The sequence below is a fragment of the Kogia breviceps genome, chromosome 5 (assembly GCF_026419965.1).
Source record: "Kogia breviceps isolate mKogBre1 chromosome 5, mKogBre1 haplotype 1, whole genome shotgun sequence".
NCBI classification, from domain to species: Eukaryota; Metazoa; Chordata; class Mammalia; order Artiodactyla; family Physeteridae; genus Kogia; species Kogia breviceps.
In genome coordinates this window covers 117,574,873-117,597,272 of record NC_081314.1, presented here as the reverse complement: position 1 = coordinate 117,597,272, position 22,400 = coordinate 117,574,873, and the positions used below count along the sequence as shown (strand labels likewise).

Below are 22,400 nucleotides of genomic sequence, written 5' to 3'. Positions count from 1 at the left end.
GAATTGTATTATAGTTCCAGTAAAATAGGTTCATTGGTATGCCTCCTCTGATCATTCAACGACATTTTGAAAGAAACATTGCTCTTCTCCAAAGCAGATTCCTTGGTCCATTTCTATATTCTATTTTTGAAGAGAGATATAGAGAAGAGGAAAGCATCTACTTCTAACTTGGAGAAAAGGAATATAGCTACATGTAAGCTCTCTACACACACACACACGGGACCCTTCCACCTATAGTGGTCTATGGGAGGATAAAAGGGAGAAAAGACAGTGGCTAGATCTGGCCAATTAGCTCAGAGGGAAACAAATGTCAAATCAATTTCTTTCTCCTGTAATAATACCAGAAACAGATTCAGTTCTAAAACTAAAACAGTAGTTTAAATACTATATGCCTTACATATATAAACACACTTAGTAATGGAATTGGAGGTCTTGCATTTCCATAGGGAGAGAATAAAGAAGTTAATGACTCTAAAGAGTAATATATTTATCAACCTGCAATTCCCAGTTGTAAAGCATAGACTCTTAAGTTATTCAAATCAGAGTGCCTATGACATTTGCTATTTCTAAGTTTCCTTTCTTGATACCCTTAGAACAAAATGCTTAGATGTAAAAAAAATTGTATTACATAGCTAGCAGCTGAATATCAACAAATGTGAGCAACATATCTGAACTTTATGTATAAGAGCTAATGTTAACTTACATATATAGCCTTTGGATCTATCTGCTCAAAGTCTTTACCAATCTCAGGAATTGTAAGAGTTAACTAGAGAAGACAAGCAAAAGTCTTGCAATGAAATCCAGAACAATATTGCAGATGTGTGGTGCCTACAGAAGGTTGAGCTCATTTATTCTGCATGCATATTTAATGTGTAAAATTATTTTTACGTCTTAAAACCACGTCTTGGAACTGCTGTGAAATGCAAAGCTAGGCAGACCCGATGTATTCCTAAATAGAAAGAAGCAAGAAAGAAATGCACCGAGAGTAAAAATTCCTGGTTACTCACGATTCTTTTCCCCTCTCCACCTTGATCCAGCTTTCATTCTGCCTGAGACACCCACAGGAGAAGTTATTTCTGCCATCAAGAGCAGCAGCATCAGTAACAGCACAGCCATGCCAGGTAAAAATAACCTCTGTGGAGAGTCCTGTCACAGACGAACCTGAAGGCTTTTCCTGGGAGTAGAAAACCCTGGAGCCAATCCTGTCATTTTATTCAGCAGAAATGCAAAAAGGCTAATTTTCCCATAAATTTTAAAAAAGCAGGTATGTTCTCATCAGGATTTCCATTTGAATTATACAGGGAATGTTAACAAAAATTAGAAGGGATGTAAAAACCTTCCTCTATACATAAGCAAAACGTCAGGAAAGATGAGCTGACAATTTTCTCTGGTCTTTTCTGCAGCTACCAGTTCCTAACCTGTTCCTGCCAACTCTCACTTGTTCCAAATGTTTGTCAACATTTTTCATAACACCGTAACAGGAGAAAGCTGAGATTTCAGCATTTTCCCACCGACCCATCCTGTACCACAGATTACAGTACTTGACGAAGCTGAATATTTAATTTTGGCACGGCAAACACACCGCATTTCAAACAGAGGTAGTTGTTAAGGAAAGGAAAAAAAAAAAAAACCTTGCTTGTTCTCAAAGCTCTGTCTAATGTCTTGGAGAAGGGATTAGATGTATATATATATAAATATCTGCTGCTAAGACATGACAAAAATACCTCTGAAAAGGGGGAGTGGTAAACAATTATCTTTCCCCCTTAGCTCTTACTATGTAAATTATATATTCAAAGACTAATGTAAAAAGACAATCTGCCAAAAATATCCCAAACCCAAGAAGCAGGCAAATGTGTAATGTACATTGCACATGTAATGTACATAGCACATTCATCCGCATTGCATCGTAAACACTTGTTTCTTTCTAAATGCATGTTGGTATATTCCATGTCTCCTATTTCCGGCAGAATGATTCTTATCACCTCATGAGCTGAGCAGACATTTTGGCAAATTAGACTTCTCTGTTTTACAATTAAGTCTACTTCCTGTAGGCAAATTGCAATGTTGTCTTGATTATTTTGGAACTACACTGTACCCATGTGAGATGCTCCCCTTTGCTTTGGGACAAAATTTATTTTTCTAATAATAAAATGAATGTTATGCTTCTAAGAGCATTGGAGAACAATAATATACATACATTTATTTTAACAAGCATATAAATCTATTTTAGGATACTGCTAAACACATAATAATATTCTACAACCTGACCTAATTCTACAGTTAAATAGTTCACACAGCTGCCAAAACATATTTATAAAACGCATACCTGAGAATGTGCTGTTTACTGTTAGTCCCCTATACTGCAGCAGAAGAGGGGAAAAAACGTCTACAGCAGCCAAGCAGGTAACAATAGGTGAAACAGGCTGAGTGGGAGACAAGAGGGAGAGGTGGGGATTGTGGCTCTGTGCAGTGAAAACCTTGTGAAAAGTGGCTGCTGTCACTCAACCCCAGCTGAATGTCACCATGTGAACTGCAGATTCTGGCTTGCCAGATATTTTAAGTTTCTAATAGAAGCTAGAAATTCAGATTATTAAGAGGAATCTCCTAATTATTAAAGCAAAATTGACACAACCCTAAAATTCTTAACTAGTCATATAAGGCAGAACATTCTGAATCTGTTTCTAAGTTAAATTTTCTAGACTCTGATTCAAGACATATTCCTTGAATGCCTATGACATATCAGATATATTATTAATAGAAAATATCCATAAAATGAGCTCACAGTTCAAAGAGATAGACATTTAAACAGATACTTTTTCATGTGATATGATAAATGCAGTGAAAATGCATATGCAATTTCTAAGGAATCAGAGAGAAGAAAATGTCTGACTTTCTGGAGGCATTAAAGAAGGCTTTTTATTTTTTTCTCATTCCTACTATAAGCCATAAAATCTAGCCATACTAGGAAACTCCCCATTCTCCAAAAGAACATGAACTTTCCAGACTGTCAGGTCTTCTTACACATTATCCTTCTCCTTGAAATACCTTTTACCCATCTCATCTTTGTATAATCCTATTAATGCTTAATAGCTTTAACAGAAGTTTATCTTCTCAGACTTTCTCAGGCATAATTATCCATTTTTTCTCATGACTTATTCACCTGGAAGTAGAGATCTCAGCAATTATTTTAGAGTTTAAGTGCATGTGTGTGTGTGTGTGTGTGTGTGTGTGTGTGTGTTTGTGTGTGTGTGTACCTCTGTTTTCAAGAGGAGGTATACAGCTCGCTGGAGGCCTGACTGTATCATATTCTCTTTATATCCCTAAATTCAGTAATGATTGCTGTAAATAAAAGAAAATCATCAAAAGTTTGTTGAACTGACAGTACATTTTTCCCACGTTATGGGTATTAGTTTGAGTTGGTCAGTTTTTAAATTATAATAGGACTCTTTAAAAGAGCCAGGATAACTTCTGCTCTGAATGTGTATTTATTTACATGCTATCATTTTCTTTCCTTGGTCATTAGTATTACAATATGTTCCAAATAAATAGGAAACCCTACTTACATACATTCCCTTTCAGTTAAAATCAATTTTAACCATCAAATAAAAGCAGCACCTTAGTCTCCTATAACCCACAGTACACCAGTGAAAGCTCAAAGCTCACATAGTCTATTAACTTTTAGGTGATAAGAACTGGGGAGATCATCAAGAGGGAATAATTATAAATATGGTGTGTGTATTCATTTATATGCTCTCATTTGCTTTCCTCAGCTGTTAATATTACAAGGTGTTATAATAAATAGGAAATTCTAGTTACATTCCAAGACCAGCTTTCAAATCTGTAAACTTTCTAACATAAAGACACTGAAGATTATCAGCAGATGGGTTTAGTCTGCTCTAAAATTACAAATTGGTACAAAGCCAGTTATTTGGCTGAATTTAGTCACATCCTAAATCCCACATGTCTATAACTATTTGAACTTAAAATATTAAACAGGCAAAGTGCATTTCTGCACCTTCTCTTCTTTCCTGCTCCAAGCTCTCCTTCTACTTGGCTGTGCAGGCAATCTAGTGTTAGTCAATGGAGGTGAGCAATCTCATTCTTCCTAAATGAAACTGGTCAGTACCATCATGTCAACTAACCTAATAAATAGATCCTGTCTCATGGAAATTAATGGGAGCAGTCAAAAGCCGCCTGCAACTCACTCATTCAACATATGTTTTCTGAGCACTCATCATGTGTCAGGCAGGAGGCTAATTAGTGAGGAGTTGCAATCAATCAATCGACGTGGTTGTCGCCCTCATGGAGCTGATATTCTAGTAAGTGGAAATAGACACCATATCCACCAAAATCCCACCTTCAGATACATATTTTTAAATTGCATCTGCAATTAAGTGAAAGGGAAGGTTTCATAAAGAGATTATAGCAAGGGGACTTAAAGACTCTTTGAGGAAGTAATGTGTAAGCAGAGATAGGATGAATAAGCACATACAAGGCAAAAGTGGAAAATGTAGAAAATAGGTTCAGCTGGACAGAAATCTTATGCAACATTTTCTCAGGCGTAAAAGAGCTTGGTGCATGTTAGGATGAAAGAATAGCTACAGAGATAGGTATAGACATTTTTGGTTTGGGCCTTTTGTTTTGAAAGCTTTGTTAAGGATTCTGAACTTTAAGAAGGAATAGATCTTTGCATTAAAAGATTACATTCAAAAAAAAAAAAGATTACACTCCTTCCTTTCAATAGAGAGAAAAAGATGGAGAGTGTCAAAATGGAAATGGGAAAATCAATTAGGAGAGCATATCATTATTTATGTGAAAAATTTATACTAGCAGTATAGAAATCAAGAAAAAGAAATAGAAATGAATATATTAGAAACATATTCTGGTGGCAGAATCAACAAGATTGGCTAATAAATTGTACATAGAGGGTGAGGTAAAAGGGGTTCCAAGGTTGCTGCTAGGTTTCTGGAATGGAAATTTTGGGGTGGAACTAGAGTCAGGGTTGACCAGTAGTTTTTTGAACTTAAAGCTCTTTTCTTTGTTAAATAACTTTTCAAAATGTCATTTTCATTTCCAACCAGATAGGGAAGGAATATAGAAAGTTGAATGAGAAGGAGAAAAATAATACCAATATAAAAAATAAGTCCTTAAATCCAGTGAGAATGGGCATATCTCTCCACAACATAAAGGTCTTAATTCTCATATAAGGAAGATTTAAATTAAATAAAGCATAATGGTTATACTGTGGTAAATGGATTTGGAAGGGTAAGAGTTGTAACTGGAAAACCACTTAAAGGTTATTGCAGCAGTCCAGGCAAGAGAGGACAATGGCCTAGGGCTCTGGCAATAGAGATGGACAGATGGATAGATTGGAAAGAAATAAAATTGATAAGACTTGACACTCCTCTGGTTGAGAAACATGCATCCATGATTGTCAGTTATAGACAGTGTCACCCAACCATGTGTAATACTGGTGGTTAATTCTTGAACTATAAACCAACAATAACATTAGTGATATCTCCATACCATCTTTTATAGGAGAATGCACTTGTCTAGAGGATGATATCCCAGCTGTAGCTGCAGATGCTATTAAAAGATACGTTTGATGCCTATGGCACTTTGCAAATTGCTTGTATAAACATTATCTCCCCTAATCCTTAAACCAGTTTTGTGGAAATAGACTGACTGTTCATACTTTTTCAGTTAAAAAATACTCAACAAACAAATAAACAAACAAAACCCCTGAAGTTTGAGAGGCTGAAATACTTTTCCAGCATCAAAGGTCTAGATTAGAACACAGCAGAGCTTCTGGGGTGGTCTTAAAATATTTTCAAAACTTCTTTAATATTCTTTCCTTCAAGAAGAGGACATGAATACCCAGTCCTGAGTATAGACAGAAAAGCTATTGAAAATAAAGTGAAAGTGATGGTGTGACTCTGAGACTAGGTTGTGAAAGACACCGGCATTTCCTTTTCCCACTCTCTCTCTCCTTTTGATCATTCATTCTGGGGAAGCCAGCTGTCATATTGTGAGGAAACTCAGGCAGCTTATGGAGAGGCTCACATCAAGAAACTGAGGTTATTAGTCCAACAGGCAACAAGCAACTGAGGTCTGCCAACACCCATGCCAGTGACTATAGGCTCTGGCCAAAAGCTTGACTGCAAATTCATGAGGCCCTGTGCCAGAATCACCAGCTAAGCTGTTCCAGATTCCTGACTCTCAGAAACTATATGAGGTAATAGATGTTTGTTGTTTTAAGTCGCTGAACTTTGAGGGTAATTTTTATACATCAATAGATAACTACTGTAGCCTGGGTCAGAACGATCCTCTCATTTCTTTTCCTCACAACTACTTCCAAAATCATGATAAACCATGATTTTGATTCTCACATCAGCTGGTTGGTAAAGGCCATGGCTGCAGTCATAATACCAATTACTCACATCGCTATTTAATCTCCTTTACATGAGCCAGGGTCAGGTGAAAATATATTAATTCCAGGGACAGCAACTTGCAGAACTCTATTCTAATGAATGCCACAAATTTCTTTTGTTTGATTTATTTGACTGGCAAAGTGCTTTTGAACATTTGCATTTGCATATGTTTAGGTCAGGCATATAGCCCCCAGTTCGTATGGTCCCTGAGAGTCCTTAATTTTTCTCTCCAGTTAGATGGCCTTGCACATTTAGATTATGGGCCTGGTTTCAGGATGTATTTTATAACCAGATTATCATAAAAATGTCATCACTGTCTTCCATAAAATGCTCTATTTCTTTTAAAAAAAATTTTCCCCCAGCTTTACTGAGATATAATTGACATATAACATTGTATCAGTTTAATGTATACAACATGTTGATTTGATACATTTATATATTGCAAAATGATTACTGTTGAATTGGCTAACACCTTCAACAAGTCACATAATTACCATTTCTTTCTTTTGGTGAGAGCATGTAAGATTTATTTTCTTAGCAACTTTCAAGTATGTATATAATATAGTATTAGTAACTATAATTACTATGTTGTACATTAGATCCCCAGGACTTATTTATCTTATAACTGGTCATTTGTATTCTGACCAACATCTCCCCTTTCCCCCTGCTCCCCCAAACTCTGGTAACCACCAGGCCAGTCTCTGTTTCTAAGAGTTTAATAAAATGCCTTACTTCTAAGGAATATCTACCCATGAGGCCCCTAGAACAGCAACTAACACACTGTAGGACCTCAATAAACATCTCACATAAGTAATTCATTGGTATGATATTCACTTAAGAAGAACATCAACATGGTGGAACAAAAACTGTGAGTGGTGGTGTCCTGTGTTTTTATCATTTTTACTTTCTCCAGGAAGCCCTAAAGCCATCCCTGGTCCCTGCTTTTTAAAGAGACACCAGTGATTTTCTTTTTATGACTTATGAAAGAGGACTCCTCATTTCTTAAAAGTATTCTGCCTATTGTTTGTTTTTTGGTATCACATTACAATAATCAACAGTATCATGGGACATTCAAGATAGATGAGAACCTAAAGCTCAAACACAATTACTTTTATATCGCCTGACTTGGATTCAGCATATTAGATCTATAAGGATATATGTGGGCTGAAAATAATTTTGCAAAAATGATTTTATTGTGCCCCTAATGCCATGATCGAAGAAAAATCTTCAACCATGGTAGCATTTCACTCATTCCACCAGGAATTAGAGCAGCTATTTATACATAGTTGCAAATAATGACTTAATTGGATGAATAAATTAACAAGCAAAGAAAGAGAACCGTTTTATGCAAATAACATTAACACCAACTTTTAATTGAGCACACAGGTATACAAAATAGGCTACTAGCAGGCCTGAAATTCTTTTAGTAACTATTGGAGCACAACTGATACATACGTATATAGATAGGTGGGTAGCTAGTTGGATGGAGAGAGACACTGTTTTGGGTACCAAACAGGTATTAGACATAATCATGTTCATAAACTCACGGTCGATTGGACACCAAGCAAATTTCGAAAAAGAAATAAAAACATAAATAAATCATATTCTAAAGAATTAAACATTTAATGCTAAAAGAGTTTGGAAAATGGATTATGTATCAAGGAAATGTGTGGGAGAAGTTTGGACTTAAGCAGGGTTAAAATTAAATGTTGGTGAAGGACAATGATGATGAGGGTTAGGACATTCAACACAGGAGTAAAAAAGGTAAGAGAAGAGACCTGGATATACATTTGTAAGGTTGTATCAAGAGGGCCTTCTGGGGCTGGAGCAGACCGAATATCTAGGAAAGCCATAGTAAAAGGCACGTTAGTGTCATGTAACCCACAAAGCTGATTGAGGAGCAGGAAATTCAGTCTGAGAAAAAGGAGGAAATCTAATAAGTTCTGAGAAGGCAGGGTGAGGAAGAGGCCCACCGCTAACATGAACAGAAAGGTAGAGTCTCAGCAAATGGATAGATCCTTAATGTTTAGACAAACAGGATGATCTCTTTGTCATGTGTTTTAATCAGCAGCTCTTCCACACCGGAATCACCTGACCAGAGTATCACAGGTTTCCCTTCACTGAGTGTCACAAGTTCCACCCTCTAAAGGGTGACAAGTCATTATTTCAAGTGGATTGTAAGGTTGTGTAGATATAAAAGAAAAACTACAGTTTGAACAGGATAGGAAATTCAAGTGTCAATTGCTTAGCTTGTGGCTGGTGAGTTCCACCCCCATAACTCCTTGGTGTCCTTGTTAGAGTCAGAATTTTCGTTAAAGTGAAAAGTGTTTGGCCAGATCAAGAAAGTGGAATAGAAGGAATTGGAGCTCACCTGGTCCGACAAACAACAACCAAAATACATCTACACATGGAACAACTCTTACAGAATATCTGCTGAACGCTGCTGGCGGAGCTCATAGAACCAATGTTGTGGGAAGGATGGCCAGGTGGCCAGGTGGGACAGAAAAAAAAAAGGGCAGGCATTTGGGATGGGACCTGTACCCTTGGGAGGGAGCTGTGAAAGCTGGGGGTTCCCTTACCCTGTGAGGCCCCTTCACTGACAGGAAGATCAGCCAGGACAGAGGGGGCTTGGAGGAGAGTACAACAGCCGGTTTGCAGTGAGTGGAACATAGAGACCTGCATAGGGAGTACTGGCAATCTTGCTGCAGTCCCCAGCCCGAGGTGCATGTCTGCTGGTGTGGGCAGGGGCTGGGCACTGAGGCTCGGGCTTCGGAGGACAGGTCTGGGGAGGGGACTGGGGCTGGCTGTGCAGAGACAGGCTGAGGGGGCTGGAGTGTGGTCCAGGTGGCAACGGGGGTGTGCAAAGGAAGGAGTCCGGGTCCACCACTGAGGCACCATTGTTAACCTTCATGCTTCAGGTGAGAGGTGGAGCCTGCCAGAGCAACCTCATTCTCCATGTGCTCACAGCAGGCACAGCTCCACCTCTACGAGTTCTGGGAGGGTGCAAGCACCAATGGGTTGGCCACATGCAGAGGTGGGGCTGAAATCCGAGCAAATGCCCAGGGGCCGAATGACTTGGAAGCAGGGCTAAAATCTGAGGGTCCCAGCAGTTGTGTGGATCTATACCTGTAGGCAGCTTTGCAAATTCAGTGCCTGCGGGACATGTGAGCAGATTACTGGTGCTCCCATGGGTGGGCGGGTTTGGCAATAGAGGCTGCAGGCTTTGTGGATGCACATGTAGATGTTGGGCCAGGGTCAGTTCTGACTTAGTAGCTCCCATGGCAGCTCCAGGTGTGTAACTACAGTGGTCACAGAACCTGACCTCAGCAGTTCTGCACCAAAGGATCTGCACTAGTGGTTTTGTGAGCACAGCACCTGAGGGTCACCTGGGCTGACTGCCTGAATTCCCATGGTTGAGGTAGGGCTGAGGGCAGTGCCCAAAACAGTGTACTTGGATAGCTTGCACAATGGGTGACAGGTGACCCCACAGAGTACACTTCCCAGTGGACAGCTCCTGTGGAAGAATACTCAGTGGCTCTTCTCCTAGTGGGAGCACTCCAGTCCCACCTACCTCACACTGAAGTTCAGAAACAGATCTGGGGACACCTACTTCAACAACTAAGGAACAGACTCTGCCCCAAATAGGACTGTGTCAACCAGAGAGCAAAGAGGAGGCCCTGCTCAACATCCAGTGCAGGCTTTGGTCACCATAACAACAATCACACCCCTATCAAGGGGATAAGGGCCAACACACACTGAAGAAAGACGTGGCAGGCATCCATACTAAAAACAGCCCTCACACAAAAAATATTAGACCTACGGAGGCTACACAGGGATACTCCCACATAAAAACATCCCTTCAAGATCACAGTACATAACTGTTTCTCCTAAACACACAGAGTCAGAGAAATATAAGTAAAAAATGTAGAAGCAGAGGAAACACTCCCAATTAAAAGATCAAGAGAATTCCCCTGAAAGAACAAACAATGAAACAGACATCTCCAGTCAACCAGATTCTGAGTTTAAAACGGGGGTGATGAAAATACTGAAGGAATTAAGACAGGCTATCAATAGAAATGTAGATTACTGTAAAAAGGAACTAGAAACTATAAAGAGGAGCCAATTAAAATTAGAAAACTCATTTTCTGGGACAAAAGCTGAGCTAAAGGCAATAAATAGCAAACTGGATAATGCAGAAGAATGAATAAGTGATCTAGAATATAGAATAATGGAAGTCATCCAAACAGAATAGCAGACAGAATAGCAGACAGAAAATGGAAAAAAAATGAAAGCAATATACAAGACCTATGGGATAATATAAAGTGTGCCAATCTATGCATAAGAGGTATCCCTGAAGGAGAAGAAAGAGAAAAGGGGGTTGAAAATGTATTTGAAGAAATTATGGTTGAAAACTTCCCAACCTAAAGAAGGAATCAGATATTGAGGCACAGGGAGCACAGAGGATCCCAAACAAGATGAACCCAGACATACATCAAGACATATTATAATTAAAATGGCAAAAGTTAAAGATAAAGAGAGCATTCTAAAGGTAGCAAGGAAAAACAAAGAGTTAATTACAAGGGAACCCCTATAGGCTATCAGCTGATTCCTCTACAGAAACGTTGTAGGCCAGAAGAGAGTGGCAAGTTATATTGAAAGTCCTGAAAGGGAAAAACCTGCAACCTAGGATACTCTACACAGCAAGATTATCATTTAGAATACAAGTAGACATAAAGAATTACTCAGACAAGCATAAACTAAAAGAATACAGCAATATTAAAACTATCCTAAAAGAAACATCAAAAGGTCTTCTCTAAATAGAAAAGAAGCAAGAATCTATAGGAAAGAGAAAGTAACAACTGGAAAGTAAATCACTTTAAAAGGATAAACATGAAGATGTAAAGGAGGACATCAAAAATCACAAAATTGGGGGAGGAGCGTAAGGAAGGGTAGATTTTTATTTACAATGCGTTTAAGCCTATATGACTAGCAGTCTAAAGCAAATATATATAGTATTGGGTTAACATACTTGAAAAACAGGGAAACCACAAATCAGATTATACAACAGATTCACAAAAAACAAAAATAAGAAAACACAAGTATAATACAAAAGAAAACCATCAAACCACAAAAGGAAAAACAAAAACAAAAAGAAAGGAACAAGGAAGAAATACAAAGTCAACTGGAAAACAATATTTTAGATGGCAATAAATACACATCTACCAATAATTACATTAAATGTCAATGAACTAAATGTTCCAATCACTAGACACAGAGTAGCAGATTGGATAAAAAAACAAAATCCTACAAGAGACCCACTTTAGGGCACAGGACACACATAGATTGAAAGTGAGGGGATGGAAAAAGAAATTTCATGCAAACCAAAATGACAAGAAAGTGGGGGTAGCAATACTCATATCAGACAAAACAGACTTTGAAACAAAGGCCATAAAGAAAGATTAAAAAGGGCATATATAATGACAAAAGGATCAATACAAGAAGAGGATCTTACACTCATTATCATATATGCACCCAGTACAGGAGCACCCAAATACATTAAACAAATAGTAACAGACATAAAGGGAGATATTGACAGGAATACAATAATAGTGGGAGACTTTAACATCCCACTCACATTAATGGACAGATCTTCCAGACAGAAAACTGATAAAGCAACAGAGATCCTAAATGATACAATAGAACGGTTACACTTATTTGATATTTTCAGGGTATTACATCCTCCCGAAAGACAGAATACACATTCTTTTCAAGTGCCCATGGAATACTCTCTAGGATTGATCACATACTAGGACACAAAACAAGCCTCAACAAATTTAAGAGGATAGAAATTATTTCAAGCATCTTTTCTGACCACAATGGCATGAAATTGGAAATCAACCACAGAAAGAGAAATGAGGGGAAAAAAACCTATTACATGGAGCCTAAACAATATGATACTAAAAACCCAATGGGTCAATAATGAAATCAAACAGGAAATTTAAAAATACTTTGAGACAAATGACAATGAAGACACAATCAAATAAAGTCTATGGGATACAGCAGTTATTAGAGAGAAGTTCAATACAGGCCTTCCTCAAAAAACAAGAAAAATCTCAAAAAACAACCTAACCTTAAAAGAATTACAAAAAGAAGAACAAACAAAATCTGAAGTCAGCAGAAGGAAATAATAAAGATCAGAGAGGAATAAATAAAATAGAGATTACAAAAACAGTAGAAAAAAATCAGTAAAACCAAGAGCTGATTCTTTGAAAGGGTAAAGAAAATCGACAAACCTCTGGGCTGGCTCACCAAGAAGAAAAGAGAGAGGACCCGAATAAATAATATAAGAAATGAAAAGGGAGAAATAACAAGTGATACCACAGAAATATAATAAAAATAATAATAATAACAAAATACTATGAACAATTATATACCAAAAAATTGGACAATGTAGAAGAAATGAATGTTTCTAGAAATGTACAGCCCACCAAAACTGAATCAAGAAGAAATAGATAATTTGAACAGACCAATCACTAGAAGTGAAATAGATTCTGTAATTAAAACAACTCCATGCAAACAGAAGTCCAGGACCAGATTGCTTCACTGGGGAATTCTACCAAACACACAAAGAAGAACTTATACCAATCCTTCTCAAACTCTTCCAAAAGACTGAAGAGGAGGAACATTCCCAAAGTCATTCTGTGAAGCCACTGTCAACCTGATACTAAAACCAGTCAAAGACACTACCAAAAAAGAAAATTTCAGGCCAATATCTTTGATGAATATAGATGCAAAATTTCTCCACAAAATATTAGTAAAACAAGTCCAATACCACACAAAAGATCATACAGTACAATCAAGCTGGATACATCCCAGGGTCACAAGGGTGTTCAACATATGCAAATCAATCAATGTGATACACCACATAAACAAAAGAAAAGACAAAAACCACACAATTATCTCAGATACAGAAAAAACATTTTATAAAATTCAACATCCATTCATGATAAAAACTCTTACTAAGTGGTTATAGAAAGTACATATCTCCACATAATGAAAGCTATGACAAACCCACAGCTAATATAATACTCAAAGCTGGAAAGTTGAAAGTCTTCCCACTAAAATCTGGAATAAAACAAGGATGCCCACTCTCACCACTTCTATTCAACATAGTATTGATGGTCCTAGCTACAGCAATCAGACATAAGATGAAATAAAATGTATCCAAATTGGAAGAGAAATGGTCATTATATGCAGATGACATGATAATATAGAAAACCCTAGAGATTCCACACAAAAACTACTAGAACTGATAAACAAATTCAGCAAGGCAACAGGATACAAGATTAACATACAGAAACCTATTGCATTTCTTTACACTAACAATGAAATAGAAAAGGAATGTAAAAAGACAATACCTTATAAATTGCACCCTCCAAAATAAAATACTTAAGAATAAACCGGGCCAAGGAGGTGAAAGACTTATATGCTGAGAACTATCAAACATTAATAAAGGAAATTGGAGATGGTACAAAGAAATGAAAAGATATCCAATGCTCTTAGATTGGAAGAATTAATATGGTTAAAATGGCGACACTACCCAAAGCAACCTGCAGATTTATTGCGATCTCTATCAAATTACCCATGACATTTTTCACAGAGCTAGAACAAATAATCCTAAAATTTATATGGAACCATAAAAGACCCAGAATTTCCAAAGCAATCCTGAGGAAAAAGAATATGGCTGAAGGCATTATGTTTCCGAACTTCAGTCAACACTACAAAGCTACAATAAGCTAGAGTGTGGTTTTGGCACAATAACAGATATTTGGATCCATGGAACAGAACACAGAGCCAAGAAATAGACCTATGCACCTATGGTCAATTAATCTTCAACAAAGGAGGCAAGAATATACAATGGAGAAAAGAAAGTCTCTTTAGCAAGTGATGCTGGGAAAGTTGAACAGCCATATGTAAATCAATAAATTTAGAACACACCCTCACACTGTACACACAAATAAACTCAAAATGGCTTAAAGACTTAAATATAACACATGACACTATAAAACTCCTAGAAGAGAACATAGGCAAAACATTCTCTGACATAAATTGTACAAATATTTTCTTAGGTCAGTCTCCCAAGGCAATAGAAATAAAAGTAAAAATAAACAAATAGGACCTAATCAAACTTATAAGCTTTTGCACAGCAAAGGAAACCATAAAAAAAAAAGACAACTTACGGACTGGGAGAAAATATTTGCAAATGATGAAACCGACAAGGGCTTAATTTCTGAAATATACAAACAGCTCATACAATTCAATATCTAAAAAACAAAAAACCCAATTAAAAAACGGGCATAAGAACTAAACAGTCATTTCTCCAAAGAAGACATATCAATGTCTAATAGGCACATGAAAAGATGCTCAACATCACTAATTGTTAGAGAAATGCAAATAAAATTACAATGAGGTACCACCTCATACTGGTCAGAATGGCCATCATTAAGAAGTCTACAAATAACAAATGCTGGTGAGGGAATGGAGAAAAGAGAACCCTCCTGTACTGTTGGTGGGAATGTAAATTGGTGAAGCCACTATGGAAAACAGTAAAGAAGTTCCTTAAAAAACTAAAAATAAAGTTGCCATATGATCCAGCAATCCCACTCCTGGGCATATATCCAGAGAAAACTCTAATTTGAAAAGATACATGCACCCCAATGTTCACAGCAGCACTATTCACAGTAGCAAAGACATGGAAACAACCTAAATGTCCATCGACAGAGGAGTGGATAAAGAAGATGTGGTACATATATACAATGGAATATTACTCAGCCACAAAAGAAGAATGAAATAATGTCATTTGCAGCAACATGGATGGACCTAGAGATTATCATATGCAGTGAAGTAAGTGAGAAAGAGAATGATAAACACCATATGATATCACTTATATGGGGAATCTAAAATATGACACAAATGAACTTCTTTATGAAACAGAAAGAGACTCACAGACACAGGAAACAAACTTATGGTAACCAAAGGAGAAAGTGGGTGGGGAAGGATAAATCAGGAGTTTGGGATTAGCAGATACAAACTACTATATATAAAATAGATAAAAAACAAGGCCCTACTGTATAGCATGGGGGAGCAATATTCAACATCTTGTAATCAACCATAATAGAAAAGAATATTAAAAAGAATATGTATATATATGTATAACTGAATCACTTTCCCTACACCAGAAACTAATACAACATTGTAAATCAACTATAAATAAATAAAAGGCTTATTTTGAATACTAAGTCTGTGTTCTAATTTACCCCAAAGTGTAAAGCTATGAGAAGGTTTGGGCCAGTTAATCAGGGATTGATGATAGGGAACTGATGTTCATCTTGTCACTTTCCTGGAAAATGCATCTGAAAAGGAGACTGCTGGTCCCTGTTGTATGGGGGGCTCATAACCCACAGGCATGCCATAGGCAAAGCATACCTGGCATTTGGGTTTGAATATCACTGATTAAAATTTTTCTTAAACAGAGTAATTTTCATAAAGACTAACTTTTTGAAGAGTAGCCTTAGGACTCTGGCCTTAATATTTTTCCATAATGAAATAATACTGAGGGCCAAGACTATCTATAAGATATACAGTGCTTCCAGCATTTTCAGTTCTTTTCCATGAAACGTACAACTAGCCTTCTAATAAACCATTAAAAACATGACAGAATTGACAGAAAAATTAAAGTCTTCTGCTAGAAATCAAATATAGATACTTATGATGTTAAAAACAATGTGCTAGGAGGACCTTCAAGGTGGTAGAGGAGTATGATATGGAGGTCACCTTCCTCCCCACAAATACATCAGAAATACATCTACCTGTGTAACAACTCCTACAACACACCTACTGAACGCTGGCAGAAGACCTCAGACTTCCCAAAAGGCAAGAAACTCCCCATGTACCTGGGTAGGGCAAAAGGAAAAACAGACAAAAGACTAGGGATGGAACCTGCACCTTTGAGATGGAGCTGATAAGGAGGAAAAGTTTCCACACACTAGGAAACTGGCAGAGAAGGGGGAGTGGGTGGGTGGGGGGAGATGCTTCACAGCCACGGAGGAGAGCACGGCAACAGGGGTGCAGAGGGCAAAGCGGAGAGATTCCCGCATGGAGGATCGGTGCTGACTGGCACACACCAGCCTGAGAGGCTTGTCTGCTCACCCGCCGGGATGGGTGGGGGCTGGGAGCTGAGGCTTAGGCTTCGGAGGTCAGATCGCAGGGAGAGGACTGGGGTTGGCAGCGTGAACGCAGCCTGAAGGGGGCTAGTGTGCCACAGCTAGCTGGGAGGGAGTCCGGAAAAAGCCTGGACCTGCCTAAGAGGCAAGAGACCATTATTTCAGGGTGCATGAGGAGTGGGGATTCAGAGCACCACCTAAATGAGCTCCAGAGATGGACGTGAGCCGTGGTTATCAGTGAGGACACCAGAGAAGGGCATGAGATGCTAACGCCCCTGATGCAGCCACCAAAAATCCAGTGTGAAAGCACAGGTCACTATCCACATGTATCCTTTGGGGAGACTGTGCAGCCCGCCACTGCCAGGGTCCCATGATCCAGGGACAACTTCCCTGGGAGAACACATGGGGAGCCACAGGCTGGTGCAATTCATGAAGGCCTCTGCCGCCGCAGGCTCACCCCACACTTTGTACCACCCCCTCCCCCCAGCCTGAGTGAGCCAGAGCCCCCGAATCAACTGCTACTTTAACCCTGTCCTGTCTGAGTGATAAAAAGGTGCCCTCAGGTGACCTACATGCAGAGGCGGGGCCAATTCCAAAGCTGAACCCCAGGAGCTGTGCGAACAAAGAAGAGAAAGGGAAATCTCTCCCAGCAGCCTCAGGAGCAGTGGATTAAATCTCCACAATCAACTTGATGTACCCTGCATCTGTGGAATACCTGAATAGACAACAATTCATCCCAAAACTGAGGCAGTGGACTTTGGAAGCAACTCTAGACTTGGGGTTTGCTTTCTGTGCCTAATTTGTTTCTAATTTTATGTTTATCTTTTTACTATTTAGAGCTTATTATCACTGGTAGATTTGTTTATTGATGTGATTGCTCTCTTCCTTTTTATATATATATACTTTTTTCCTTTTTCTATTTTTGTGAGTGTGTATCTGTATGCTTCTTTGTTTGATTTTATTTGTATAGGTTTGCTTTTACCATTTGTCCTAGGGTTCTGTCTGTCCGTTATTTTTAGTATAGTTTTTAGCACTTGTTTTCACTGGTGGATTTCTTTATTGGTTTTGTTGCTCTCTCTTTTTTAAAATTACTTTTGTATTTTAATAATTTTTTAATTTAATTATTTTATTTTATTTCTTTTTGTTGTTGTTCTTTTCTCCCTTGTTTCTGAACCGTGTGGCTGACAGGGTCTTGGTGTTCTGGCCAGGTGTCAGGCCTGAGCCTCTGAGGTGGAAGATCTGAGTTCAGGACATTGGTCTACCAGAGACCTCCCGGCCCCTCGTAATATCAATCTGCAAGAGGTCTCCCAGAGATCTCCACCTCAACACTAACACCCAGCTCTACTGAACGACCAGCAAGCTCCAGAGCTGGACACCCCATAACATAAAACTAGCAGACAGGAAAACAACCCCACCCATTAGCAGAGAGGTTGCCTAAAATCATAATAAGCTCGCAGACACCCCAAAACACACCACCAGATGTGGTCCTGCCTACCAGAAAGAAAAGATCCAGTCTCATCCACTAGAACACAGGCACAAGTCCCCTCCACCAGGAAGCCTACACAACCCACTGAACCAACCTTACCCACTGGGGGAGATACAAAATAACAACAAGAGCTACAAACCCGCAGCCTGTGAGAAGGAGATCACAAACACAGTAAGTTAAGCAAAATGAGAAGACAGAGAAAAACACAGCAGATAAGGGGCAAGGTAAAAACCCACCAGACCAAAAAAATGAAGAGGAAATAGGAAGTCTACCTGAAAAAGAATTCAGAGTAATGATAGTAAAGATGATCCGAAATCTTGGAAATAGAATGGAGCAAATACAAGAAACTTTTAACAAGGACGTAGAAGAACTAAAGAGCAAACAAACAATGATGAACAACACAATAAATGAAAGTAAAAATAGTCTAGACGGAATCAATAGCAGAATAGCTGAGGCAGACAAATGGATAAGTTACTTGGAAGATAAAATAGTGGAAATAACTACCGCAGAGCAGAAGAAAGAAAAAAGAATGAAATAATTGGGGATAGTCTCAGAGACCTCTGGGGCAACATTAAACAAAACAACATATGAATTACAGGGGTCCCAGAAGAAGAAGAGAAGAAGAAAGGGACTGAGAAAATATTTGGAGAGATCAGAGTTGAAAACTTCCCTAATACAGGAAAGGAAACAGCCAATCAAGAAAGACCAGGAAGCACAGAAAGTCCCATATAGGATAAATCCAAGGAGAAGCACACCAAGACACATATTAATCAAACTACCAAAAATTAAATACAGAGAAAGAATATTAAAAGCAGCAAGGGAAAAGCAACACATAATATACAAAGAAATCCCGATAGGTTAACAGCTTATCTTTCAGCAGAAACTCTGCAAGCCAGAAGGGTGTGGCAGGACATATTTAAAGTGATGAAAGGCAAAAACCTAAAACCAAGATTATCCAGCAAAGATCTCATTCAGATTTGACAGAGAAATTAAGACCTTACAGACAAGCAAAAGCTAAGAGAATTCAGCACCACCAAACCAGATCTACAACAAATGCTACAGGAACTTCTCTAGGCAAGAAACAAAAGAGAAGGAAAAGACCTACAATAACAAACCCCAAACAATTATGAAAATGGTAATAGGAACATACATATCGATAACTACCTTAAATGTAAAGGGATTAAATGCTGCAACAAAAAGACATAGACTGGCAGAACGGATACAAAAAAAGACCTGTATGTAGGCCATCTACAAGAGACCCACTTCAGACCGAGGGATACATACTGACAAAGTGAGGGGATGGAAAAACGTATTCCATGCAAATGGAAATCAAAAGAAAGCTGGAATAGTAATTCTCATAACAGACAAAATAGACTTTAATATAAAGACTATTAGAAGAGACAAAGAAGGACCCTACATAACTATCAAGGGATCAATCCAAGAAGATATAACAATTGTAAATATTTATGCACCCAACACAGAAGCACCTCAGTACATAAGGAAATACTAACAGCCATAAAAGGGGAAATCGACAGTAACACAGTGGTAGTAGGGGATTTTAACACCCCATTTTCACCAGTAGACAGATCATCCAAAATGAAAATAAATAAGGAAACACAAGCTTTAAATGACATATTAAACAAGATGGATTTAATTGAAATTTACAGGGCATTCCATCCAAAAACAACAGAATATACTTTCTTCACAAGTGCTCATGGAACAATCTCCAGGACAGATCATATCTTGAGTCACAAATCAAGCCTTGGTAAATTTAAGAAAATTGAAATTGTATCAAGTATCTTTTCTCACCGCAACACTATAATACTGGATATCAATTACAGGAAAAAAAACTAAAAAATACAAACACATGGAGGCTAAACAGTACACTACTAAATAACCAAGAGATCACTGAAGAAATCAAAGAGAAAATCAAAAAATACCTGGACAAATGACAATGAAAACAGGATGACCCAAAACCTATGGGATGGAGCAAAAGCAGTTCTAAGAGGGAAGTTTACAGCAATACAATCCTACCTGAAGAAACAAGAAACATCTCAAATAAACAACATAACCTTACACCTAAAGCAATTAGAGAAAGAAGAACAACAAAAAAAAAAACCCCAAAGTTACAGAAGGAAAGAAATCATAAAGATCAGATCAGAAATAAATGAAAAAGAAATGAAGGAAACAATAGCAAAGATCAATAAAACTAAAAGCTGGTTCTTTGAGAAGATAAACAAAATTGATAAACCATTAGCCAGACTCATCAAGAAAAAAAGGGAGAAGACTCAAATCAATAGAATTAGAAATGAAAAGGGAGAAGTAACAACGGAAACTGCAGAAATACAAAGGATCATGAGAGATTACTACAAGCAAGTATATGCCAATAAATTGGACAACCTGGAAGAAATGGAAAAATTCTTAGAAAAGCACAATGTTCTGAGACTGAACCAGGAAGAAATAGAAAATATGAACAGACCAATCACAAGCACTGAAATTGAAACTGTGATTAAAATTTTTCCAATAAACAAAGCCTAGGACCAGATGGCTTCACAGGCGAATTCTAGCAAACATTTACAGAAGAGTTAACACCTATCCTTCTCAAACTCTTCCAAAATATAGCAGAGGGAGGAACATTCGCAAACTCATTCTATGAGACCACCATCACCCTAAAACCAAAAACAGAGAAAGATTTCACAAAGAAAGAAAACTACAGGCCAATATCACTTATAAACATAGATGCAAAAATCCTCCACAGAATACTAGCAAGCAGAATCCAAGAGCACGTTAAATGGTTCATACACCATGATCGAGCGGGGTTCATCTCAAGAATGCAAGGATTCTTCAGTATACGTAAGTCAATCAACGTGTTACACCATATTAACAAATTGAATGAGAAAAACGATATGATCATCTCAATAGATGCAGAAAAAGCTTTTGACAAAATTCAGCACCCATTTATGATAAAAACCCTGCAGAAAGTAGTCATAGAGGGAACTTGCCTCAACATAATAAAGGTCATATATGACAATCCCACAGCCAACATCATCCTCAATGGTGAAAAACTGAAACCATATCAACTAAGATCAGGAAGAAGACAAGTTGCCCACTCTCACCACTATTATTCAACATAGTTTTGGAAGTTTTAGCCACAGCAATCAGAGAAGAAAAAGAAATAAAAGAAATCCAAATTGGAAAAGAAGAAGTAAAACTGTCACTGTTTGCAGATGACATGATTCTATACATAGAGAATCCTAAAGATGCTACCAGAAAACTACTAGAGCTATTCAGTGAACGTGGTAAAGTAGTTGCATAAAAAATTAATGCACAGAAATCTCTGGCATTCCTATACACGAATGATGAAAAATCTGAAAGAGAAATTAATGAAACACTCCAATTTACCACTGCAACATAAAGAATAAAATACCTAGGAATAAACCTACCTAAGGAGACAAAAGACCTGTAGGCAGAAAACTGTCACACTGATGAAAGAAGTGAAAGATGATATAAACAGATGGAGAGATATACTATATTCTTGGACTGGAATAATCAACATTGTGAAAATGACTGTACTACCCAAAACAATCTACAGATTCAATGCAATCCCTACCAAGTTACCAATGGCATTTTTCACTGAACTCAAACAAAAAATTTCACAATCTGTATGGAAACACAAAGGACCCTGAAGAGCCATAGCAATCTTGACAAAGAAAAATGGAGCTGGAGGAATCAGGCTCCCTGATTTTACTCTATACTAAAAAGTTACAGTAATCAAGACCATATGGTATTGGCACAAAAACAGAAATATAGATCAATGGAACAGGATAGAAAGCCCAGAGATAAACCCACGCACATATGGTCACCGTATCTTTGATAAAGGAGGTTAGAATATACAATGGAGGAAAGATAGCCTCTTCAATAAGTGGTGCTGGGAAAACTGGACAGCTACATGAAAAAGAATGAAATTAGAACACTCCCTAACACCATACACAAAAATGAATTCAAAATGGATAAAGATCTAAATGTAAGCCCAGACACTATAAAACTCTTAGAGAAAAACATAGGCAGAACATTTTATGACATAAATCACAGCAAGATCCTTTTTGACCCACCTCCTAGAGAACTGGAAATAAAGACAAAAATAAACAAATGGGACCTAATGGAACTTAAAAGCTTTTGCACAGCAAAGGAAACCATAAACAGGATGAAAAGACAACCCTCAGAATGGGAGAAAATATTTGCAAAAGAAGCAACGGACAA

General features: G+C 37.9%; 1 protein-coding gene across 5 annotated transcripts in view; it reads right to left on the bottom strand.

Annotated features, from left to right (window-relative positions):
* Positions 1-22,400, bottom strand: part of ROBO1 (roundabout guidance receptor 1) — a 1,123,100-nt gene that overhangs the window by 782,592 nt on the left and 318,108 nt on the right. The window contains exon 1 of one of the 5 annotated variants that reach the window (XM_067034896.1): positions 1,008-1,662. The exons of 3 other annotated variants lie outside the window; for them this stretch is intronic. In XM_067034896.1, the coding sequence (XP_066890997.1) occupies positions 1,008-1,116 (109 nt within the window). In that variant the 5' untranslated portion in view covers positions 1,117-1,662. Of the gene's footprint in view, positions 1-1,007; positions 1,663-22,400 lie in introns of those variants that run through there. One more of the 5 variants, XM_067034891.1, reaches the window with a different exon arrangement.